The sequence below is a fragment of the Ctenopharyngodon idella genome, chromosome 16, assembly GCF_019924925.1.
Source record: "Ctenopharyngodon idella isolate HZGC_01 chromosome 16, HZGC01, whole genome shotgun sequence".
Lineage (NCBI taxonomy): Eukaryota > Metazoa > Chordata > Actinopteri > Cypriniformes > Xenocyprididae > Ctenopharyngodon > Ctenopharyngodon idella.
The window spans coordinates 15896629-15923842 of record NC_067235.1 but is presented as its reverse complement, the minus strand read 5'-3'; the positions used below and the strand labels follow the sequence as shown (position 1 = coordinate 15923842).

At 37.1% G+C, this 27214-nt stretch overlaps 1 protein-coding gene across 1 annotated transcript in view; it reads left to right on the top strand.

Moving 5' to 3' along the window:
* erfl3 (Ets2 repressor factor like 3) overlaps nucleotides 1-27214 on the top strand; it is a 54262-nt gene that overhangs the window by 16741 nt on the left and 10307 nt on the right. The window contains exon 2 of the mRNA XM_051864597.1: nucleotides 16682-16916. Coding sequence (XP_051720557.1) covers nucleotides 16682-16916 — 235 coding nt within the window. The remainder of the gene's footprint in view (nucleotides 1-16681; nucleotides 16917-27214) is intronic.

Here is a 27214-nt window from a genome sequence, read left to right as displayed (position 1 = left end):
TCTTGCATAATGTAGCAGCCTTTACTTGCTCTAGCTGAGGAGGGTAATCTGTCCCTGGAGGCAGAGAGACAGAGACCGAGTGAGAGACGGGGGGACTGGGACAGAGATAGAGAGAGAGACACAAACCAGAGGAGAGATGGAGGACCAGGACAGAGAAAGAAATTCTTTATTGCTATCTTTATTTTGTTTTGGCATTGTATTATTATTATTATTGCTTGTACTTTATTATAATTTTATGTATTTATTTATAATGACAATGATGTTGATGGTTATTTTGTTGTATGAATTAATGCTTTGCGATGTCACCAGCAAAGTACTTTGATATTAAAGGATAAGTTCACTTTCAAATGAAAATTACCCCAAGATTTACTCACCCTCAAGCCATCCTATGTGTATATGACTTTCTTCTTCATGATGAACACAATCGGAGTTATATTAATAAATGTCCTGATGCATCCAAGCTTTATAATGGCAGTGAACGGGAAACAACGAGTATGAAGCTGAAGAAAGTGCTTCCATCCATCATAAACATACTCCACACGGCTCCAAAGGGTTAATAAAGGCCTTTTGAAGCAAAGCGATGCATTTGAGTAAGAAAAATATCCATATTTAACAAGTTATAAAGTAAAATATCTAGCTTCTGCCAGACCAACGCTTTTTTCGTAAATTGAATAAGGAAGGCGTAGGACGTAGCATAAACGTTTTGAACTGCGAGAGTTTTACACTTTCTTTGTAAGTTGAATACAGAAGGCGGTCTGGCGGAAGCTAGATATTTTACTTGTTAAATATGGATATTTTTCTTACACAAACACATCACTTCACTTGGAGTGCATTTTGCTTTGGATGGATGCACTTTCTTGAGCTTCATACTTGTTTTTTCCCATTCCCTGCCATTATAAAGCTCGGATGCATCAGGATATTTATTAATATAACTCCAATTTTGTTCATCAGAAACAAGAAAGTCATAGGATGGCTTGAGAGTGAGTAAAGCTTGGGGTCATTTTCATTTTAAGATACAGTGAAACTGGGACAGAGAAAGAGAGATATGGGACGGAGAGAGACAAACAGGTTATAGAGAGAGTGACACAGAGGTAGATGATTGGAGATAGAGAGACGGGGGTAGAGAGACAGATAGTGATCGAGAGCAAAAGACAAACAACAGGATGAGAGGAAGATGGATGGCTGTGGTGAGATCTGGACCCAAAACACTCTGCCCTGATAATACAATCATTCCAGCAATTAATGAGATCTCTCCCTGCTGTGTGCGTGTGTGTGTGTGTGTTTCTCCATCCATGGACATTACGGATCCACACACACACTCAGCAGAAGATAAACACTGAATATCTAGACACACTGAACTAATACAGTGTGATCAGACACACAAACACACACACACATGGCGGTGGCTGTAATCCAGGTCTCCTGTGGTGTGAGTGAGGTGAGTGTTATGTAATGACGAGCAGCAGGACTTTAATCAGCTTGAGCAGATCCATTTAAGCATCTCTCAGATACGGAGCACAGCCGTCCTGCTGCTCACCATCACACCACCATCACATAGAAACACGTCTGCCTGTGTGTATGTGTGTATGAAGGTGACAGGCGGTATCTCTGCATGTCTCCCAGCCGTGTGCGTGTTTACCATTGGACACACACACACACACACACATGCACGCTGTGTCCTGTCCTCTGTCCCCTCGCTCCCACAAACACACACACAGGGTCCAAAATGAACGCTTGGAAGTGCCAAATGCGAGTAAAATTTGGCTTGGGTAAGTAAATAAAGTTACTTGCCAGCTAAATTGAACTAAAAAATATGTGGTTTGTTGAGTTGTAAGAATGATAATTTGACCCACACTCTGATATAAGTCACGCAAATGAAAGAAACTGTTTACTACTTCAAATGTCACGGCAAGTGATGCTTTATTCACTTATTATCATTTAATTATTTATATATATATATAAGTATATAATTTATTATTATAATAATAAAAAAATAAAAATAATGCTAAATATCCAGTAAATTTGATTAGTTCACCCACTGTTGACAAAGGCAACAAGGCCATTTTGGACCCTTAGCGCACTCATACACGCACTTCCATACCTCTTATAGAAGTTTCTCACCAACTCCAAGTGTTACAACTGTGTAACTTGGATAGAAACACTCATATCCCTGTCTCTCTCGCTCACTCAGATTGTTCGCAGATGTATGACGGGCGTTTTTCCCCCTACTATCTAAAATTAGAGAGGTAGAAGAATAGCAGGAAGAGAGGGAGAGCAGGACTGATGGAGGTGAAGGAAGGAGGGGTGAGGAATGGGGTGATGGAGATAAAGAAGAGGGAGTATTTTTGGCCGGTTACACGTCACACAGACGCAAGTCAGACTGCCGTACACAAACAAAGATGAGGAAGGTGATAAAAGCGCTGTGCTCTGATGGGCGGGGGGCATCGTTTGTGTGCACACTCGTACAGAGGTGTTGACGATGTCACAGTTAACCATTTCAGTGACCACTTTAACAAGACACAATGCTTGTTTATTAAAAAGTGTGATTTGAATGCCTAAATACCTTTTTAGGGCCACTGTATGTACACCATATCATACTCTACTACATGTATTTTACATGTGATTGTGAGCACTCTTTTTATTTAATCACATTCAAGTCAGACAGAATTTAACACATCTTTCTATTAAAGGGATAGTTCACCCAAAAATGAAATTTCTGTCATCATTTACTCACCCTCAAGTTGTTCCAAACCTGTATAAATGTCTTTGTTCTGTTGAACACAAAGGAAGATATTTTGAAGAATGTGGGAAACTGAACAGTTTTGGGGCACCATTGACTTCCATAGTATTTTTTTTTTTCCTACTATGGAAGTCAATGGTGCCCCAAAGCGGCCTGGTTACAAACATTCTTCAAAATATCTTCCTTTGTGTTCAGCAGAACAAAGAAATATATACAGATTTGGAACAATTTGAGGGTGAGTAAATGATGACAGAATTTTAATTTTTGGGTGAACTATCCCTTTAAGCTGTTCCCACAGCCTGCACGAAGAAAAACAAACATACAGTGTGACCAGTGTAGTTAAATTCACAACAAATGACTCTTATGAGCCTGTTATTTTAGTCAATCTTTCACAATGACTCCCAAACTCATCTGTTATTAGTTTGAGCCATACTGACGAATCTTTCACTGAATGAACTCACTGAATCGTTTAAGAGGTTACTGAATCAACATCTGACTCAGTTACTTGTCTTTGCTTGCTGTGATGTCCGTTTCGCTGCATTCACATGGGGCGTTGGCGTTAACGCTTCTCATTTACTTTGAATGGGTGACGTCATGCGTTGCCGAACTGAATTGTGGGTTCCGTCGTGTCGCTTCACTCACGTTGCTCGCGGCAGAAGTTGAGAAATCTTCAACTTTTCAAGCACCAATGCAAGCGTCAGCCAATCAGATTGCCTTATGCAAATACCCTAAAGCAGTCGCTAGCCAATTGCGTTCATGCAACACTGGAAAGTAATGTGATTGGCTGTTGTACTATGACAGTCGCTTCAGCTCAAGCTTCAGACGCGCCCTCCGTCAAGCGTTGACACCGACGCCCCATGTGAGTGCAGAGTAAATTAAGCAAGTTTTATGTCTTTAAAGTTCACGAAACTTTTATAATGAATATTTAATTAAAAACATTAAACTTGGCATGAAATGAAAATTCACCCTGTCTATTTTCTAAATGCATTGATCTTATGGTGAACAATTCATCCATGCATGTTTATTTTTTTTAACCTAATATTTATTAATTAAACTATAAATTTGATCTTTTGACGAATTGACAAACTTTTCTCTGGTGACGTATGCCGGACTTCTCTAATCTTTTAGCACACTTAAAGGGTTAGTTCACCAAAAAATGAAAATTATCTTATGGTTTACTCACCCTCAAGCCGTCCTAGGTGTATATGACTATCTTCTTTCAGATGAACACAATCAGAGATATATTTAAAAATATCCTGGCTCTCCAAAGATTTATAATGGTAGTGAATGGGTGGCGTGTTTTGAAGCCTAAAATAAATGCATCCATCCATAATAAAAAATAATCCATACGGCTCCAGGGAGTTAGTAAGGGCCTTCTGAAATGAAACGATGGGTTTTTGTAAAAAATAAAATAAAATAAAAAAATCCATATTTAAAACTTTTATAATGTATGGATGGATGCATTTATTTTTGGATTCAAAACAGGACCCCCATTCACTACCATTATAAATCTTTGGAGAGCAAGGATATTTTTGAATATATCTCAGATTGTGTTCGTCTGAAAGAGGATAGTCATATACACCTAGGATGGCTTGAGGGTGAGTCAATTTTCATTTTTGGGTGAACTATCCCTTTAAACCCAACTTAACCGCAAGCTCCCTACATTTTTTCAATAATCCCTTTCACCCGGATGTCACAATATGGAAGAAAAGATCTGTTGCTACTTCTGTTACATTTCTACTTGAATATCAAAACATTAGAATGTGTTTTATATTTCATCATTATGTTTTCCCTCAGTTCCACTCGCCAAGCACAGTGATTTTGTTATTAATATGTGATAAAAGTCTGTCAGAGAGAAAGAGGTTTTATTGTGATTGACAGATTTTATTATCTCTTCTTTATGTATTGAATTTATATTTATTTCCTCTCCTTCCTCCACACAGGCAAAGAGGAAGTTTGTGGTAGGACCGCACCGTTTAGATCAGGTGTGCTTATGAAGGATGTGTGTGTGAATCAGGTTTGCTCTGTCAGTATTGTAATCCAGTTAGGAATGCATATAAGTGTGTTTATCTGGTTAAATTTAGGAGAGCGGTGTTTCCCTTTACCCCACCTGCTACATTTGAACAAGAATTTGACTATACCAAAGTCAAAACTAAACAAGAATAGAGAGTTTTGTGTGTTTCTGCTCACAAATATAGTGAATCATGTCCAACTTATGAGAACATTTGTTGTGGTCTTCACTCACAAATCGACCAAATAAAATCTAATGATGTGGATTGTTTTTTCATGTTTAGGTTTAGAAGTTGAGTAAATATTAGTGTCTTAGTGTGAAAAACATTGCGGCTAAGAGTTTTCACTACTATAGTGTAGCGTGTGTGTGTGTGTGTGTGTGTGTGTGTGTGTGTGTGTGTAGACTCTGAGAAGTCTGCTTACTTCCCAGCAAGCTAGAAGTGCTGGAGTGCACGAGAAAACTAACAAATACCTGTTGCTGGCACTCTCTCTCCGTTTCTTTCATCTCTGCTCCTGGGCCTCTCTTATTTCTCTCATTTTCCTTTCTGGCTCCTACCTTTTCTATTTGAGACTCACGCTCTGGTGAAAGGATTAATTGTCGTTTATGTTTTATTTCTTGTTCTCTTCATTTCTAGGGGTTTATTTTTAGGCCTGAAGTGTCTGGTTGCTAGGAGACGGTGTCCAAGAGAGAGAGGGAGGGAGAGGATGGAGAAAGCAAGGGAATGGAGGAGAGAGATTGTTTGCGTTGTGAAGGCTGAATTACAAACACGCTCACGCACTGAGTCAGCGCTGACGCACGCTCGCACACACACCGACACACACTGTGCCTGTTGCTTGTTTTTCTTTATTATCTTTATCACTCCATGCTGCGAAATGTTTGTGTGTCAGTTGGCGTGACTTTCGTTGAAAGTTTGCGACTCTCATCAGATCTGATTTAAATGGGAGGAAAGTGACAAATGTTTTAGTACAGATGCTCAAAATCTGTCACACACACACACACTCGCACGCGTGCACGCACATATACAGGAAGCAGAGATGTTGTTGTGGTGCAGAACAGTTGCTAACTTCCTGTACCGCAATGGTGACACATTCCAGGAAACACCCAGTCACACGTACATGTACGCACACATACACGTGTACACAAACACACTTTACTGTAACTCTCTAGTGCGTTTAACCCTACTACTCCTGCAGCACAGGCGTTCAGCCACAGCACTGAAATACTCTGACATAGGGGTGATATAACCTGTCAATGACACATCAGACGATTGCGTCACTGGCTGATATTTCTTACCTTTGACATGATTGCATTGTTTGACACAATCGGGGTAGATCAGAAGTTATCTTGTGAAAAGGGGTTCCCCAGGGGTGGGTAATAGGTCCTCTTAAAATCTTACACAAACACTCACACACTCTGAGCATTAATGTGTTAAGGTGGGAGGGCTGAACTTTCATTTTCTCACCTACATGTCGGAACATTAACACTAACTGGGGAGAGGCTGTGTATGTGTGCGACTATACTTGCGAGGGTCAAATTTGGTCCTCGCAAATGTATTAAAAACATGCCGAGAGCTGACTTGTAAGGACAGTTTAAGTTGTCCTCACTATTTGAAAGCTTCACAAATCACAAATGTTTAGCTTTACATCTAATAATGTAAATTTGTCAAGGGTTGTGTGAGGGATAATTCACCCAAAAATACAAGTTTGGAATGATTTAAGGGTGAGTAAATAATGACAGAGTTCTCATGAATTCATTTTATTAACTTTATTCATTAAATAATTAATTTTCACCCCTAAATCCATACTATCCTAAGTTGTAACTAACTAAGTTTGGGTTTAGGAGTAGGGTATAGTAAATATAATTTTCTTAGCATGAAAATGAGTGGTCTTCTGTAATATAGCTTCAAAAGTGTGTGTGAGTGAGCGAGTGAAAAAAAAAAAAAGAGAGTGGAAATAGCATGTAAGTGTTTGACTGCAGGAGTGTGAGAAGTTTGAGATGGTAATTTAAATGAGAGAGAGTGATAGGGGACGAGTGGCTCTTATCTAGGGATTGAGTGAATAAGTGATGTTCAGAGAGAGAGATTGAGAGGAGAAATAGAAGGGTAATGATCGGAGGATAAGAAGACAAATATACTCTGAGCTCTGGGATGCGGGGCGCTCCACATCTCGTCTGTGTACCAATATTTTGCACATTCTCAACACTCACAACATGTAAAGTGTGTGTGTGTGTGTGTATGTGTAAAGAAAGACATGTTTAGCTACTTAAAAAGATAATCCACCAAAAAAAAAAAAAAAGAGTTCTGTCATCATTTACTCACCATCTTTCCGAACCTGTATGACTTTATTTCTTCCATGGAGAAAAGTTAAATTTTGAAGAGTATTTAAGTGTGTGTCAGATTCAGTTATGAAAACAAATGACATTTGGTGTTACCTAAGCCAAACCTTGTGTGACACTGGAAATATGCATACACAAATTAGATTTCAGCGCTACAGCAGAGTGAAAGATTTTCAGTGAATAACAGTTTACAGTTTGATTTGACGTCACAAAAATGATATAAAAAAACTATCGTCACTTGGCTGATATCTCTTATCTTCTGCATGTTTGAGTTGTTTGACAGTTTAGAAAAGGGGTTAACTAGGGGCAAGCACTGAGTCTGCTGACAATTTTACACTAACTCCGTGAGAGATGCTTAGTTCAGACATTTATGGTGCTTTTTTGGCCATTTTCTGTTGAGCTTGGCAGTGCCCAATCACAGTATTTTTTTCCACATGTCTTCTTTTATATTATATGGAAGACAGTAAGTTGTACAGGTTCAGAATGAGGCAGGGCCGTAACCACCATAGACACTGAGGGGGACAATAATTTGAAAATGCCAAATTGTCCCCCCAGTATTTGACATTATTGATACTCCATTAAACACTGCTATGTTTGTTATTAGGATGACAAAAAGTTTTAAAAAATTATATTTTTAGGCTGGTCTGCCTCAGCGGTCTAACAGCACTCGTCAATGTCAAAATAACTGAGATGGCCAATTAACTCAGTGAAGGCGGGCCTTACTGTTCACAGAAGTGTGAATTTCAGCGCAACGCTTTAGTTTTAACAGTGAAAGCGTGTGTGGTAAGATGTAAGTAGCTAAACATTTAATATTTGAGAGCTGTTTTACAATAGAAATGTTCTGTGACCGACAGTAGGCTAATATCCAGTGATGCAAACAACTCAACTTCATGAAATTAAGCTGTTTTGAATTGAAAATATGCTATCATTTACATGATTCTTGTAATTCATAACGGAATGTGATGAGACAAGGAAATTTTAGCATTTTTGCAAATAGTTTTACCGTTCTTATTTCTTTTTTTTTTTTATTCCCTTATATCCCTTTTAATCCTTTAATTATTTAATTGCTTTAAATTAAAAAATTGCCATGGCAAAAAAACAAAAAAAACACACACACAAAAAAAAAAAACAACAACTTTGGTCCACCCCAATGTTCAAGACATGGTTATAGCCTTTACATGAGGATGAGTTAATTATGACAGAATATTTTTGTGGCGGGCTAATCGTTTTTTCACACACACTGAGTGCAGGTGTTTTTTGTGTCAGGAATTTAGAGAGAAATTATGCAAACATTTACTATTTTAATCACATACCTCTCCACCCTTTTTCTCTCTCTCTTTCCTGGTTCTTTGAAAGAGCTGTAATGTGGTTGGAGAAGTACTGGAGTGTGAAGAAAGAAATTTACAGAGAGAAAGTTAAAGTGCGAAACCCCTTAACTTCGCATTTCATCCTTTCATTTGCTCTATCTTTCTGTCTTCACCTCTCCATTTCTTTCTCTCTCTCTCTCTCTTTCTCTCTCTAAAACAATAACCTCAGTGTTTGTGTCTATTTTTGGAGCTTCAAGGCCACCACTAACCCCCTGGTCTTATTTTTAAGATCCTCAAGGCACATAATGAAACAGCTCGTGTGTCTGTGTGAGTGTTTACAGTGGAGAGTTACATTCTACCCTCTTCATATGCTTGTTCACACTCATTCATTGGTTGTAATACACGCTCTCTTTTTCTCTAATAAATCTTATACGGCACTACTTTCACTCTGTTCACTTTTTTCTTGCATATATGATATAATTTCATTGTGTTGTAGCCGCAAAAACCTCTTTTCTACCAACAGGTTGCCAGTGCTGCTTTTGGACATTTTGGTATCTGATTTTGTCACACTGCAAAGTTTATTTTCAACAAGATCCGTGATCATTTCAGTCTAAACGTAACAGTTAATTTCAGGGATGTTTTGTGATCCAGTCACAATGTAATGCAGGCTTTGCAAAAAGCATGCAGAGGTTAGAAACTGTATTTACAGCAAACTCACAAGCCGTTGTTTGAGAACTGGAGCACGGCTCATTTCACATGCGAAGGGGGCATTTCAGATGCAGAAGAAAAGCAGGTTGTGAGGCTTAGAGAGAGGCTAAAAAATGTTTTTAAAAAAACCCTGAAATATTTCTCTTCGTGGCACAAAAAACATTAGTAACTTTATAAGCGGAACTTACTAATATTATCCCTTTAAATAATTGTTACATCAGCTTGTAGTGGCATAAAGAGACTAAACTAAATCACGTGAATTTTGAAAACAAAAGTAGTGGTATGAATCATAAACAAGCACTGATGTTTGTGAGCAGGTTATGTCGATTTAAAAAAAAAAAAAAAAAAGTTTCAGTTGGGAATAAGACACTCAGTTAGTGTGTCATCAGAATGTGTGTGTGTTCAAAGAGATTGGTCTCAACATGCTCATCCACACTCACAGACTTTGTGGCCTTAAAACATGCACTTTGAATGCTGACTTTGTGCTAAATTCAGCCCTAACACTCACCTGTTAGTGTTAAACCACTGATGTTCTCTCTCTTTTCTCTTCACACTCAGTTATTTTCTAACAGTTTACATACACACACACTTGCTCACAATCTCAGCAGAGGTGTGAAAATGACCAGGGAACAGTCACAGGTCCAGTGTACATTACATGAAGATATACTGCCACTGAAATCACAGGGAATTAACTTCTTTTTTTTCCGAGTCCTGCTCATCCTGTTAAGTCCTGCTGGAAACAGAATAAAAGGCTTCAGGAGTTTTGGAGAGCGGCATAGAATGATATCCTTCGAAAACGTAATGAATTTTTCCAAACTCGATTTTTTGGCAGCTCCCATCTGAGAAGAGAGGAGACAGAGGAAGAGCTGTCTTTGTTGTGCTTTTTTTTTCCAGCCAACAGCTGAATCCCTCCTCTGTGCTGCCTGACAGAAACTCCTTCAGAACTTTTTGATAAGTTATTTTGAGTCTCTCCCTCTTTCTCTCTCTCTCTCTTATCTCCCTCGCTCTCTCAATTTCAAATTCAATTTCAAAGTGCTTTATTGGCATAGAGTTTTGCGTAAGCATTAATACACACACGATTGTGAAAAAATACAAAGGATATAATGTTTATAAAATAAAAAGAATGTACACTACTGTTCAAAAGTTTGGGGTGAGAACGATTTTTTTTAATGATTTTGAAAGAAATCTCTCACCAAGGTTGTATTTATTAGATAAAAAATACAGTAAAAACAGAAATATTGTTAAAAAAGACTATAATTTAAAATAACTTATTTTATTGTGAATAAAAAAACGAAACTTCATGGTTCTTCAGAAATCTTGCTAACTTGCTCAAGAAAAATTTTTTATTATTATCAATGTTGAAAACAGTTGTGCTGCTTAATATTTTTGTGGAAAGTTCAAAAGAAAAGCATTTATTTGAAATCTTTTGTAACATAAATGTGTTAACCTTAAAGGGTTAGTTCACCCAAAAATGAAAATAATGTAATTTATTACTCACCCTCATGTCGTTCTACACCTGTAAGACCTTCGTTCATCTTTAAAACACAAATTAAGATATTTTTGATGAAATCCAATGGCTCAGTGAGGCCTGCATTGCCTGCAAGTTAATTTACACTTTCAATACCCAGAAAGCTACTAAAGACATATTTAAAACAGTTCATGTGACTACAGTGGTTCAACCTTAATGTTATAAAGCGACGAGAATACTTTTTGTGCGCGAAAAAAAAAAAAAAAAAGCAAAATAATGACTTTTCAACAATATCTAGTGATGGGCGATTTCAAAACGCTGCTTCGAATCTTTTGTTTCGAATCAGTGATTCGGATCGCGTGTCAAACTGCTGAAATCACGTGACTTTGGCGCTCCGAACCACTGATTCGAAGCAGTGTTTTGAAATTGCCTATCACTAGATATTGTTGAAAAGTCGTTATTTTGTTTTTTTGGCGCACAAAAAGTATTCTCGTCGCTTCATAACATTAAGGTTGAACCACTGTAGTCACATGAACTGTTTTAAATATGTTTTTAGTAGCTTTCCAGGCATCTGAAAGTGTTAATTATCTTGCTGGCAAAGCAGACCTCACTGAGCCATCGGATTTTATCAAAAATATCTTAATTGTGTTCTGAAGATGAACGAAGGTCTTATGGGTGTGAAACAACATGAGGGTGAGTAATAATGACATAATTTTAATTTTTGAGTGAACTAACCCTTTAACCTGAATAAAAATTTCTTTCCGAGAGAAAAGGAAAAAAAAGAAACATTTGTACTGACCCCAAACCCCAGTGTGTATAAAATAAAATTTAAAATAGATTGTGAATGTGATTATTGCTTTTATGAAACAGTCCAGTAAATAAATAAAAATTAATTAACTTACAGGCCAGTCAGTCCACTTGGAAAGGGTTAAAAATAACAGTTTGAAATCAAATAAATAATAAAATAAACTATAATAAACATAAAACACAATAAAAAAGACTGCAATTTCATATTAAGACTACTCTGTTGTAGAGACAATGAATGAGCTAGAGATCAGAGATGGTGTGCAGTTCACATTTAAATATGCCTGTGACATATACATGTCTGCCATCCTCCAATAACAAAAGCATTTGATCTCTTTCAGACATTTTAGGAAAACGTGGAATGAGGTCTTGAAATGTATTACAAAGTGTGAAAGTGTGCCAATCTCTCTTTCTGTCTGCCTCTTTCCGTGTGAACACGCCACTATGCAGAGCAGAACGGTAGTTTCCTCAGATGCTCTGAATTCTTCACATACTTCCTATGTAAAGACTAAAGTGCAGGAGTGCCTGCGAAATTTACATTCTTGAGTGCAATCGATGCCAGAGAGAGAGAGAGAGAGAGAGAGAGGCAGGCAATTTGACCTGAGTGACAACAGACTACTAGAAGAGCTATGATCTCATCCCTCTCTCTCTCTCTCACACCATCCCCCTTTCCCTCTCTCTATTGTTTCCCTCTCTCCCACTCCCTCCTCAGGCCCCCTCTTTTCTTTTCCTTCTTGTCATCTCCTCTCTTTCTCTTCTGTTTCTTGTCTTGTCTCTCCTCTCTTTGTCATCTCGCTCTGTTCACGTTCTTCTTTCTAAGTTTTCTTCTCTCTTTTTAACTCTCACACTCTGGCATCCCAGGACAGAGAGAGTATCTCCCAACAAAACACACTAAGGCAGTCAGGTTGTTGCATTATTGATGCGGTGTGTGTGTGTGTTTGTGGGTCTGTCTTCTCTCCTCTGTAATGGGGATCTAGTGTCTCCCCTTGGGGGCGTATGGGGGGGGGCGAAGGTCACAAAGGTTAAGTAGGGTGAGGGGGATGAGGTCATACACTCACACACAACACAGCATGTTATTAAGACACTCGCACAGCTCCTCATGACACACAACTCATTACGCACATGGATTTCACATTGATTCACGTTCAAAAACTCACCAAGAAATTGTTTATGTGCAGCTTCCAAAGCAATACAAATGACATAACTTTTTTTTTTTTTTCTAGAATTTGGGATGATTTTTACATTAATTGGGCCCTATGAAAGAATGGATTCTGTGTTAATGGCTAAATTGAATTTTAGTAATAAAAAAAGCATGTGTATTTAATTGAAATCATGATACAGTGTAACATCATTTTTTAATTTAAGTTTTTAGGGCCCAATGAAATCCATATGAAATGTTTTAAATTTTTCTGGATTTATGATTTATTACAAATTTATATGAAATGCGAAATGCGTTCAAAAAAAGTTCATGTGTTTATGTCCTCATATTGAGACACTGAAAACACCATGAGTGTCACATGTGCTTGTGTATGTATAGTAATAACCTAGTATAAGAGGCTTTTGTTCTGGGAAAATTAAATGCCGCCTCAGAACGACCTTAAACTTTTTTGTTGTCAATCAGTGCGAGACTTATTTTCTGTGGATGTGCACAATAAAGAAATATGTGACGATTTTGTTCCCTTTAAATCTGGAGTTTTTGACACTAAACCTTGGTTGGTCTCTTTTAATAAGATGTTATTGTAAAATAAAGCTTATTCAGACTTTTTGTCCTTGGCTGTTACACTTACGTGGAGGTCCCTGCGTAAGCTTGTTTGCACTGTGTAAACGTACCTTTTTGTGGTATATATAAAACTGTAGATGCGTCATCTGTGCCATATTTCCAGGCCACACAGCACTTAAATAAAGCTCAATATTTCAAAATATTAATGATAAATTTATAACTCTGATTGTTTTTTGTCTTTTAACAGTTTAATATCTGTTTAACACATATATAGATAACATAAGAGACTTCCTTCAAAAATATTTTTTAAAGTCTTACTGACCACACATTTGAATGGTTATGCGCTGTGTGTGTTTGTATGTGTAGCTGCCGTGAGATATGATGTGGGTGTGAAACATGGGCCATTATAGAGCACTGATGCTGGAACCTTCTGTAATTGTCTGTAACATGATTAATAACACACACACACACACACACACACACACACACACACACACACACACACAGAGTGCCTGAAGAGGTTTCATCCTAAAACATGAGCTCACTGTCGTTAGCGTTTTTCTGCATATGTAACTGCTGCCCACCCTGAGACACACACAGATCAGTCGACTCGCAGATTCATTCAGATCACATCTGAATCAGTTGAGTTGAATTATGAGTGATTTTATGTGTAAATGTGAATGTGAATCAACATTGATGTTTGTATGTGTGTTGAGAGAGAGCAGTAACTGTATCTGTGCCTGCTGGTGAGCGAGTGTGTGACTCATGGTGTCTCCTCTTCATTGTTCATCAGGGAGTTTGACAGACATATTGAATTTAGCTCAAACTTCTTAGTAAGGATCCTTTTCATGTGTGTGCATGTGTGTGTGAGACTGTGTGTGTGTGTGTGTGTGGGTGTGAGAGAGAGAGAGAGAGAGAGAGAGAGAGAGAGTGAGTGGGTGAGAGAGAGAATGTGAGCTGTGAAACCAGATGCCTGTCTGCAGTTCCTGAAGTCAGACTTTGCTCTCTAGTGCATGGTACATTTGACCTCTTAAAGGAGCAATCAGATGTACCCTCTAAGAGTGTGTGTGTGATGTTTTGAGAGCCAGTAGAGGTTATAGGATGTCCTGTGTTCAATAAATGTATTTCTGTTCTGAAGGTAAATGGATAAAAGTCAGTCCAGGTGTAAAAACACATTTATTTCTCAACTGGATTTCACTGGATTCTCGTCTTGTAGAAAGAAAAAAAAAATCTGGTTGTTGGCAGGTAGAAACAGGAAAAACCACTGCTTGAGTGTTTAATTTAGATCTGTTGAGTCACCGAGAGGAAATGATTTGTCCGTTTCTACGAATCAGTAAATTGTCGGAAGTTGTTCAGTAAAGTGCTTTGGATAATTTTTAATAAAAACAAAACTGAGTTTAGATTGATTTAAAAGTTTCCATAGTCTAATCTAAACAGTTAGTAGTCCAAACAGTAGAACACAGCGCTAGCAACACCAAGATTGTGGGTTTGATTCTCAGGGACAGCATGAACTGATAAAATGTAAGCTGTGTATTAAATAATATTCAGGTCGCTTTGGATGAAAAATGATCCCAAATGCCTTAAATGCTAAACTCAATGTTGCTCCATTGTAGATAATCGAGTTTTAATGATAAGCAAAGCACAATGCAAAACTGCCTGCCTGTGTGTGTGTGTGTGTGTGTGTGTGTGTGTGTGTGTGTGTGTGTGTGTGCGTGTATGCGTGCCTACCTAACCATATTTTGGTGACAATTTTGCTACATCTGACAAAAACCTCTTTTCAGGGAAGTCCTCGTTTTTAAAGCGGTATAAATTTAAAGTAAATTTGAGGTTCTAAAAATGCAGAAACTTTTCATTTAGGATTAGGGTTAGGGTGTGGGTTAAGGTTAGGTTATAGTATTTATAACTAGTTGTATATAAAAACAATAGAAGTCTACAAAATGTCCCCATTTACATAGCTAAGTAAACGTGTGTGTGTGTGTGTGTGTGTGTGTGTGTGTGTGTGTGTGTGTGTGTGTGTGTGTGTGTGTGTACCTGGTGTTCCGTACTTTATGGGGGCCAAATGTCCCCACAAAGATAGTAATATAGCTAATTTTTGACCTTGTAGGAACCTTTTTTTTGTCCACATGAGAAAAAGGGCTTATAAATCATATGAAATGAAGCTTTCTGAAAATGTAAAAATGCAAAGTTTTCTGTGCTGGGTAGGATTAGGGGTAGGGAATAGAAAATACAGTTTGTACAGTATAAAAACCATAATGTCTATGGAAAGTCCCGATAAAACATGGAAACCAGTGTGTGTGCACGTATGTGAAGGTCCTCTGTGTGTGAAACTGAGTGTAGAGTAAAGAGGATCAGCTGTGGAGGAACCACTGTGAGCCGTTACCCTATCTGACCTTTACCAGCCTCAACTTAAACCGACCCTGCCTGACCACACTTCACCCTTCCTCACCCTCAGTGACTAGACGCCCTACATTCTTTCTGCAGCCCTTTCAAAACATTTCTTGTTTCTAAAATATGCAAAGAGCTTTCACACATCAGATTGCGTGTTAGATTGAGAGTGAGGTTGCTGGTGACTCTAAAATTGACCTCAAAGTGATTGATGATAAGAGTCGTGATGACATAGAGCTTTTGGCAGATTTACAATAAGAAATTTAGCAGACGTTTTTTGAAGCGACTTATGATGCATTCAAAATATACATTTTATCAGTTCATTAATTCCTTGGGAATCAAATGCAATTTTTTTGTAATTAAAAACAATATGACTGGTATTTTGAATATAAATTGTATTACTGACTTAATCTAGATTGAACCTAGTTTATTTATTTATTTTTTACATGCCGAATTAAAATCATACATCCAATATTTTAATGTTAAATAGAACTAATATCAGCTTCCAATATTGATAAATGGTAATTTCCAATAACCTAAAAAAAACAAAAAAAAATTTATTTTTAAATATTTTTTTTTAAATAAAATTTATTATTAATGAATGATTACATTTATAAGGGATATACAGTATGTCAGTGGATTTTTAATTGTGCATGCTAATTTCTCCAGTTTTTACATTTAGATTACCTTTGTCATCATCTACATTCACTTAATGTTTCTTCAAAAAAACAAAAAATTTAATAGCTATTTAATGTAATCTTTAGCAAATCTCAAAATACCCATTTTTCATACAGAACATACAAATGCTACGATACTTAAAATCACAGTTGATTTTGATTTTTAGTGTTTTATTTTCAATTAATTTAGACAAATATTGTACAGAATTTAAAAATCAGCCATTTATTGGTATTGGCCAGAAGTTTAATACCAGTGTTTTATTTTTTGGGCTTTTTGCCTTTATTTTATGGGAAAATAGAGTGCAAACAGAAGTTAGGAGGGAATAGGATATGGATATGACCCAGGTCGGACTTTGATATGGTGGTATACATGCTATGTAGTGCACAATATAGTGCACATGACTGCTGAAGAGGATGATAAAGCACTGATCATTGGGTGATCATTGGCCTTATTAGTCAATTAATAATATTACTCAACTTTGCATGTGAACATTTTAGCTAGAGTCTGATCTCTTTTCTCTCTGCAGGGTTTGCGTTCCCAGACTGGGCCTATAAGCCCGAGTCCAGTCCTGGCTCCAGACAGATCCAGCTGTGGCACTTTATCCTAGAGCTGCTGAGGAAGGAGGAGTATCATGATGTGATTGCCTGGCAGGGGGACTACGGGGAGTTTGTGATCAAAGACCCTGATGAGGTGGCCAGGCTGTGGGGCGCCCGCAAGTGCAAACCTCAGATGAACTACGACAAACTCAGCAGAGCTCTCAGGTAAGACTCTGTCCGTCGTCTTTGTCTTTGCCTTTGCCTTTAAGCAGGTAATTTAATCTGGAACAATTTACAGTACACTTATTTCAGGAACAATCCCCCTTGAGCAGCTTGGGGTTAAGTGACTTGTGTACAAGGTTTGAACCTATGATTTTTCAGTTACCAGGCCAGACCTATCAGTACCAAAGCGAGCCAGTTAAAGGCTCTTTTAACAGACTCAGTTTTTGCAACCACCATTTTGAGCGCTACAATATCCCTTTGTTATTTTACAAGTTGCCTTTCTTTTCCTTGTTATACTATCTCTGGACCAACCAGAATAAGCTAATCATTACAGAACATGGTCCAGCTTCAAACACGTCCAACTTTTTAACCATTTACTATTTAAATGGTGGAATCCTGGATAGTTTTAGTCCGACCAATAAAGACTGAGGCCTATTTCTGCTCAGTCTAAATGTAGAGGAACAGAAGCAGTTAAATCATCCAGCTCTTGTGTTGCGTTATGGGATTGACCCTGTCGCTGGAGAGTTATAACTGCATAGAGTCTGATCTCTTAGTAATCCCAGTCCATTTACCTGTGCAGGAGCCGATCTCATTAGAGGACAGACAGGCGAATGTATTCTGAGCAGCCGACGGTTTTAGCCTTCATTCCATTTTCTGACCTGATCTGCATTTGCTCATTTGTGCCTTTATTTTCGTCTCTGACTCACCTGCTTTAGCAGATCAGCACTGATCCTCAAAGTGGATGGAGAGTGATCCACTTTCTGCCTTTATTTTGAAGCTTTCTCAGGGCATACCTCATATGTTAGCGGAGTTACGGCACACAAGGGTTCTGCGCTGGACGTAATCAATCATACACTATTGATTACCATCAGTTCATGTTCCAGTGCAGTTAAGCCACTACAGTGGATGTGCTGTTCGTTAAAGGGATTGTAGTTCTGTCATCATTTACTCACCCTCATTTTGTTCTCTATGCATTTCGTTCTTCTTTGGAACACAAAATAAGCTATTTTAAAGAACATTGAGGTTCAAAAAACACAGAACTATATTGACTTTCATTATATGGACAAAAAACAGAGAACCTCAAATCTTGCCTACCTCAAATCTTTAAAAAAAAAAAAAAAAAAAAAAAATTCTAAACTTTTTTAGAAATTGTACTTGCAGACAATAAAATATTAATGAAATAAAAGGCCATTTCAGTGTACTTAAAAAGAAGAGTTGTGTTTCTTATCACACTTAAAGGGATAGTTCACCCAAAAATGAAAATTTAATCACCCTCAAGTTATTCCAAACCTGTATGAATTTCTTCTGCTGAACGCGAAAGAAGGTATTTTGAAGAATATGGGTAACCAAACAGTTGATGGGGCCCAATTGACTTCCATAGTTATGGAAAAAATACTATGTCAAATTTTAGTTTACCATAAATGCTTGTCAATATATTTGGTAATACACTTTAATAGGGCTGCACGATTTGGAGAAAAAATCTAATTGCGATTTTTCTGGTTAAAATTGTGATTTGCGATTTAAAATGTGATTTTTATAAAACAAATGAAAAAAAAAAAAAAAATAAAATAAAATAAAATTATAAACAATACCAGGCTTGTTTTGCTTGTTTTTAGGGCTGCACAATTTGGCCCGAAATTTTGTGCTAATATATTATTTTGACTAATTGTTTATTAGTTTGTTTATTATTATATATATATATATATATAATATATAATATATTATATATAATTATTATTATTATTATTATTATTATTATTATTATTGCTAAATAAAAATGTTAAACCAAATAATAAATATTACTGTTGTAAAGTATTTAGCATTAGTATTTAATTATAAATATAACTATAATAATTAGAAAAGAATATTTAAAACTTGCATGACAAATTGTGGGGTTACCTGTTAACATGCAAGCAGTATGTCTATAAATCATTAGAAAGGTCTAAGGATTTATTATCAAATATTATATTATTATTATTATGATTATTATTATTATTATTATTATTATTATGTCTCAATAATTTTTGTCAGGAGGTATGCAAAATCAAAAATGGAGTCCATGTATTTAATATGAACTACGTGCCTCTTATGCATCCACTGTGGAAAAAAAAAACCCTGTACACTTATGTACGCTGGAGAAAAACATATTGATTATATGTTTCCCTCAAAGTTCTTTAGAGAGAGGAATTATTTTTCCTATTTTTACCCTGAATAGGATTGAGTGAGCTTTACTTGGCGCTAAACATGTCTGTTTCATACTGGACACCGGAGGGCGTCCTTGAACAATTACTCCAAATACTCCAAATATACGCAATATAACAAACGCTGTTCCAGGAAATCCTCAATGGGCATCAAGCTATTGCTGTGACTGAATAAAAAGAAGGTAGAAACGCTTTGATTGATTAAACATGAATAAAATAAACAGACGACTACAACAATACATGGTTTATATGTTTTCTTCAAGCCTTCTTGGTATTTCCGTAATAATAAAGTATATTTATAATCCATTGCTAATCAAAATGCTATTTCAAACACTCAACTGACGTTATGAAGTGAATTTGGAGTAAAAACACATTAAATGTTGTCTTTTGTTAGAAAAGAAGTATATAAAGGCTTCTTATGTTTGGAAAGTTTGTATATTTGACGTGTGTTGCTTTTTCTAATGCGGTGCTCTCAGATGGAGCATCATTTACTACTGATCACAGAGCTGCTCTTCAGTAACACGCTGTGTACATATTTATATAATTAAAAATCACAGCCTTTGCGATGTCATAATCGCACTAAGCCAAATCGAATTTCGATTCGATTACGATTAATCGTGTAGCCCTACACTTTAACCATATTTCAGAAGCCCTGTTTACACCTGGTATTAAGATGTGTTTTGGTCGATTGGATCACAAGTGGACGACACTAAAAGTCACAAAAGACCGCCTACTCTCCTCCTACTGACCGATTGCGCAAACATTATGGGAAGCGCCCTAACCAGACGGGATTTAAACTTTGTCGGCTGAAGAGCCAAGTTTGGTTTGAAGACAAAAACATACCAAGCACAATGTTCTCTCACCATTCCTGATTTTTAACACGCACTCACAGCGTTCGCCAGGGGTCTTCTAAATGACGTAAACTAAACAAAATGACTGTTTTGATTTAAGAAACCTTAACATACATTGTGGCTGCTTAAATAATTATTTATTTGAATGTGCTGACTATGTTGTTTAACACACAAAATTGACTAAAGGAATGATGCAAATCAGGTAACTGCACAGAGACACGCAAAAATTATTTTGCATGGTGCAGTTCCCAATCTTGTGGGGCAGTTCCCTGAGTGAGAGGTTGTTAATGAAGCTGTAGACTACCATGACTTGGTGTACTTTACAGATTTATTGTTAATTGCCATATGTTACAATATTTTTTCAATGTGATTCATTCATTTGTCAAGTATTTATTAGTATCATTGAGTAGGTCTTCATGAGTATTACTAAACCCAGAAGTAAAGCCAGACTATGCAGGAATAATGTGTAATGTTGTGTTATGGGATTGGATTTAAGGAATCACATAATGTAATCCAGGGCAGTTTGGAGACATTTGGAGCTTTCGTTGGAAAACGAGATTTTGCATGATTGCAAACATTGAGAAGATTCCATGTTAACAGTGTACTGAGGGATTAACGCATGTGGGTGGGTGTGTATCTGTATGTGTTGCTGTGTTTTTTCCATCAGTTAACCAGAAGACATAAACTGTCTTAAAAGCTCTACCACTTATGTTGGATAATCCAAGTTATACTCTACTTCTCTTCTTCTCTATTTTTAGCCTGTTGTTTGTTTTTACCAAATCAGATTTTGAGCTTAAATGCATTCTTTTACAGAATAGAAAGTATAATGAGAGTGTAAACAGTTTACAGGCAGACAGCTGTGTGTGATGTCACCCTTCCTCTTCACTCTGTTATTACAAATGTGAATGTGTGCCCTGTTCGTACAAATGCGTATTTTGTGTTTGAAAGAAAGTGTAACTATGAAGCCATGCTACTTGCTGCTATAATTTTAAGTGATTTCTCACACACGCACTTACACAGATAAGGGTGCCAGATTGTTGTGATTCCAAATTCTAATTTAAGTCACTTGTTAAATTCTTGTTAAGCAAAGTCCCTTTCAAGGAAAGTCTGTTCACTCGGCAGCCATATTTGCAACGCCTCCTAGCAGCTAGTTTGGGCATCCAAGACTAGCTCCCCGGAGGACTAGGGTGGACCGTCATTTGCTGTCAGATAGAGACCTTGTCCTTTGATTAGGGGTATAACGGTACATGTATTTGTCCCGAACCATCACGGTACAGACAATATGGTTCGGTGCAGACAGTCAGATGACAAATACAGTCTGTCACAGGCAATCCACACTCCAATCCAGAAGGGGGCACGCGTGGTAATGCAATGCTGTTTGCTAACCTTTACAACAGGAAAAAGTGCAGAAGAAGAACAGGCCATCTATGCATAGATATGTTTACATGTGATCTCTCAGCCCATTGTTTCAACCGTGGAAAGACATCAATAAAACAGTTTGAGAATAATATCTCACATAGCACTACATTTACCTCAGGCAAGTCATTTAGTGTCCACAGCATGTTAGTTCACTAGAGAAATGAACTGTAGAGAGGAGCATTTCACTAAATAAATGCACTATATTAGCTTATATATTCATTATATTTACTTTAACTGTTAGTAATGTCTTAATATCTGTTTAAATAAATTTGTCATGAAAACAAGTTATGATAGTAACTGTGTAAATTATTATATTCAAAAATGAATTGAAGTAGAAAAATAATTTTATAATTAGATTTAGAAGTTACTGAACCGTTATGTTTGTGTACCGTTACACCCCTACCTTTGATCATTCTCAGCATGAGTTCCTCTCTGTGTTCTGGGCAGGAGATATTTGCATTGCCCTCGTCAGAAGGTCAAGCAGCCGCACATAATTTCTCATTCGAGTCCTCAGTTCTCTCTCCTCTCTCTGTGGAACTTAGTCAGAGTAAACAGCACATTACTATGATACGCTTACAGTGGAAGTCTACAGGGCAAGGCATTAAAAGCAAAAATGTGTAGGCTGTATTTTTGTTAAAGTGCTTACATTAATTCTTTGGTACAAATGTGTTTTTTGAGCTATAAAGTTACCTAAATTTTCTCCCACTTATCATCAGTAAGTTACAGGGTTTACATAACTGAAGAAATATTGACTGTAACTTTGTACAGACAGTGTGATCTTGTGACTTGTCTTGTGAAATAGTGTGTATTGTAATGTTTATCCCAGTGCAATACCCAAGAGACTTTCATTGTAAGAGTATTACTGTAAACACGTTTGTTTTTATAGTAATATTTTACAGTAAGTTTCAATTCATTAACAGTAGTTAAAGTCACAAAAGATCTTTTCTTCCATATTGTGACGTAGAATGAGGACATGGTTCTATCCATTGGTTGTTGATTGGATTTTGAAATGTGGGCGTTGCACTGAAAAATAAAAGCGAGTTTGCAGTTGATTGTGGAGGACGGGGTTTAAGTGGACAAAATGATTGGAGAAGTCCAACATATATCATCAGAGAGAAGTCTGGCATTTCAACGGAAGATTAAGTTATGACATTTTAATTACACATTACCAGATCAAGAAAAATGTTTAAAAATGCAACACATACATGGATGAATCATTCACAATAAGATCTTACATGCCTTTACAAGAGTGAATTTTCATTTCATGCCAACTTTAATGCATTAGGTAATGTCATTAACTAACAATAACAAATGCTGTTTTTTTTTAACCTGTGAAGTTAAACAAGTCCTAATTATTTTCTGTTAATACATCTTCAACTACTTTGAACATTCCTGTAAGACAGTACAGTCTTATTCCTCTCTTCTTTTTCCCTCTGTCTTATTTCCTCTCCTCCATTCTTTTTTTTTCTCTTACGATGTCAATGACTCACTGCCATTCCTCCACATCTACACCGCCTCCCTACCCCACAATCCCACACTCTACTCCTCCATCTGATTCATACCTTCAATCTCACACTTTTCAACTCACAACAGGGCTTTCACATTCAACCCTGCACATTTGTGATGTCCCTTTATTCCAGAACAAATGCTCCTTTTCAGACATTTCTTGGCCACACTATGGCATGTATAAAAGTCTGGGCTAATGCTCTAATCCTGACTGGAATTTGACTTGATGTTGATGGAGTTAGGGGTGTTGTTTTAATTATGTTCTCCTGCAGACAGCCCGCTGGGACTCGACTCATCACCTTCCTGCCACACGCGTATGGAAATTCTGCAAAAATGGAATTCTATTGTCCCACTGTTGATGTTCCACTGAACGTCAGGACATTTCCCGTCTGGCTCTGGGCACAATGGACGCCCAACTACTCATTCCCTTCCTTATTAGATTTTATCCCACTTTTTTCAAAATTGTCCCAACTACAGAACTCACTAGAGCCTGTTTATTTAAAGTCCCCCTGTGGGAAAATCAAGTTTTTAATGTTGTTTATATGCCTATGTGGTGTTTTTAATATGCTTTAAGACAAACCATGTGCAAATTCATAAGTCAACATCATTGCTGAGTATTTTCTCTTTAAAACTGCAGTAAACCAAAGACAGTCTCAAACCCGCGGTTTGAAATCGCTGGTGTTTCTGATGTCACAAACTACCTTGTAACCAATTATGTCAACATGCCGGCGGGCTTTAGCATATCATTAACTGGGAGTCTCAAAAGAAGGTTATCCTGGTATATTTTTCTGTTAATATGAAAAATCGAATAGATTTAGCAATATAGCTGGTGTATGAACCATATTACGGTGTTCTGATGAACTATATGCCTTTCTCCACTGACGTTCTGAGTTGTTCAAAGCGTTAAGGATACTGATTGTTAGAAGCCAGCTGTCTAACTCGTTAATGTGAACATGGTTTGTGTATCATTAGCAACACGTTATTAGCTGTTTGATTGTATGAATGCAGTCAAGCAAAACGCTAATCATATTAATTACCGTTATGTGTCCGACGTTGTAAAAAGCGATACATTGTGCAGCGTTTACCTCAGTAAGTTGACCGAGTGGATCTTGTCTGAGCTCGCTTGAGTGAGTGGAGGCAGGGCTAATTAGCATATTCATAGATCCGTGTATATTAAATAAGGCAAGGGTGTAGAGTTACATTCAAGCTATTTTAAGGCATTAAGAATTTTTTTTCACAGGAAAAGAACATTTAAATATGTAATTTTGGTGATCAAAGATGAGTTTTAAGTGATAAAATTATTGACTACAGGAGGACTTTAAACTCATAGTGGCTCCATGCTCATGCTAAGAATTTTTACTTTACAAAGCCAACTGAGTGCAATTTTAATCATGTGATCCATTTTAATGCAGTCTGTCATCATTACTTACCTTCACGTCATTCCAAAAACATATGACTTGCTTTTTTTTTTTTTTCTAGGGAGCTCAAAAGAAGTTATTTTAAAGAACGTTTTAACTGTTTTTAGCATATAATGAAAGTCAGTGGGATCCAAAACAATATTAATGCCCCTTTTTTTCTTCCCTCAAACTTTTCTAAACCTTTTTCCTTTCATTGCTAACAGGAAGTCAAAGTGCTTTGACAAAGTCTGGGTCTCTCTGTTGTCATATTAAACATATCTGTGATGTTATTTTGATGTCAGACGCTCTCAATGGAGTCATCAGCATCAGAACCGATGTGATGTTGATTGAAGTGGCCGGCCATGATTTCTTCTTCACTCTTTGGAGATTTGATTAAGATTGACTGTGTGTGTGAGTGTGTGTGTACTTGTGGAAAGAGTGGGTCAGAAGCCTTGTCCTACAACAGCTCTCTTTGTTTGGAGGAGGATGACGACATGCGCGTGTGTGTGTGCGTGTGTATTTGAGGGCAGTTTTGGGTCTTATTGTCAGGGACAGAATGAGCTCTTTATTAGCTCAGTGGGTGGAGATACACACATACACACGCCAGTGTAACAGTGACACGCGCTAACACACGCAGCATACAAAACATGATGTTTATCTCTGGCTTCTCAATAGAGCTTATGGATGGAGTGGATCTCACTGTCCGTTTACCATCCGCCCTAGAGCCACACAGGCCCATTCGTACCCCACCCCATATCTTCACTTTTTTTCCCCCCACTGTCTTCTCTTGCCTCACACACACATTTACTATCCAAATGAGGACTTCTATTCTTTATATAAAACTAATTTTAAGAACCGTAAACTGGCTCTAACCCTACTTTTAATAGGAAACTCTAACTCTAAACTCTAACTCTAGATTTTAAAATGACTATTTCTTTTATGAATTGTTTTCCAAATGTGGATGTACCCAACAGTGTTGGGGGTAACGCATTATAAGTAACGTGAGTTATGTAATCAGATTACTTTTTTCAAGTAACTAGTAAAGGAAGGCATTACTTTTAGATTTACAACCAAATATCTGACTTACTTTTTCACAAAAGTAACACAAGTTACTTTGTTTTCCCATTTAGAGACACTTCTCCTGTCCCCATGTTGAGAGAAATCGGGGGTGAGGTTACACTTCCTTAAGCCTTAGGCTTATTCATTTCACTTTTGGTGTGAACGGGTCTTTACATTTGCCAAAAATAAAACTTTCATTTATCTATTTGTTTGTTTGTTAAAAATCAAACAAGCAAGCCCAGCCCAGGTGAGGCAAAAGTAATACATAAAAAGTAACTAAGTAAAGCAATTAGTGACTTTTTCAAGGAGTAACGTAATTTTCCACTTTTAAAAACAACTTTCCCCAATAACTGGTGCCCAAATGTCCCAATAGTGAGGTTTTGTCATATTTACTACTTTCTGGGGATAAATTTGCCCCAAAAGTATAGCAAATACATAAACCTGTATATGTGTGAGGGGCTCCCATTGACTTGTGAAGATCTTTTCAGGCATTTGTGAGGATATTTTTCTAGGGATATTTTCAGATTTTTGAGGATATTTTTTAGAAGTTTGTGAAGATGACTTTTTAGTGAAGATGACAAAACTTATATATCAACTATATATGAGTTTGTAAGGTTGTTTTCAGACATTTGTGAGTCAGTATATTTTTAGAAGTTTGTGAGAATGTTTAAGACCGTTTTGTAGATATTTTCAGAAATTTGCAAGGATATTTAACATTTGACATTTTTGAGTATATATTTCTTTAAAGTTTGTAAGGATATTTTCAGAAATATGCGAGGAAAGTTTGAGGATTTTTCCCCCTACATTTGGTCCTCATATAGCGCAACAAGTACGCACACGACAGGAAAAAACAGCACAATGTACTTCATCAGCATCTGACTGATAATCCTCTTCCCCTCTCTCTTTTCTTCTGTCTGTCTCTGTTATAAATCAGGTTGTTCAGACCCTGATTTGCGAATTCCAGGAATCAGTGTAGTGTTTGTTCAGCTCCTGTATTCCCGTCAGTCACAGAATATTGACTCTGGGAGCTTTTAATAATCTGCAGTTTAATCCAAGTCCTAACCCAGTCAAATCTGATTGTTTCCCGGAAATCTGCTCGACTGTACCACCTAAAGTCATTTAGTCACCGGAATATATGTATCTGCCAGCATCTATTAAAATTTTGTTCATTTTATGTCCTATCCTTTGAAAATCGGTCAGCACTCACTGTTTCTGTTAGACCAGCCACCAGCATGTGGGTTCACAGGTGTGTAAGAGTGTGACAGAAGGAGGGTCGTTGCCACTAGTTGCAGATGCTCAAAGAATCCTTTCTTCTGCTTTGAAGTCAGTTCAAATGCTCTTTAAAGTGTGTTTGAGAGAGTGGGTACACATATAGTCATGTGTGGGGTGGGCGGCACTTCTTTCACACACACTGTAAATTTGTAAATTATTGGAGTATGTTTACGAGAAAATACTATTTTAGTTGTTATAATTCAAAATTTTACATTTAATTCAATGTGTTACTTGCCGCTTCTTTGTAATTGTTTGTGACATTTACTAGCAATTTCAGTGCACTGTTCTGTCATAGAGTATGACTTAAGATATACACTATATTGCCAGAAGTATTGGGACACCCCTCCAAATCATTGAATTCACGTGTTCCAATCACTTCCATGGCCACAGGTGTATAAAATCAAGCACCTAGGCATGCAGACTGCTTCTGCAAACATTTGTGAAAGAATGGGTCGCTCTCAGGAGCTCAGTGAGTTCAAGCGTGGTACCGTGATAGGTTGCCACCTGTGCAATAAGTCCATTTGTGAAATTTCCTCACTACTAAATATTCCACGGTCAACTGTTAGTGGTATCATAACAAAGTGGAAGCAATTGGG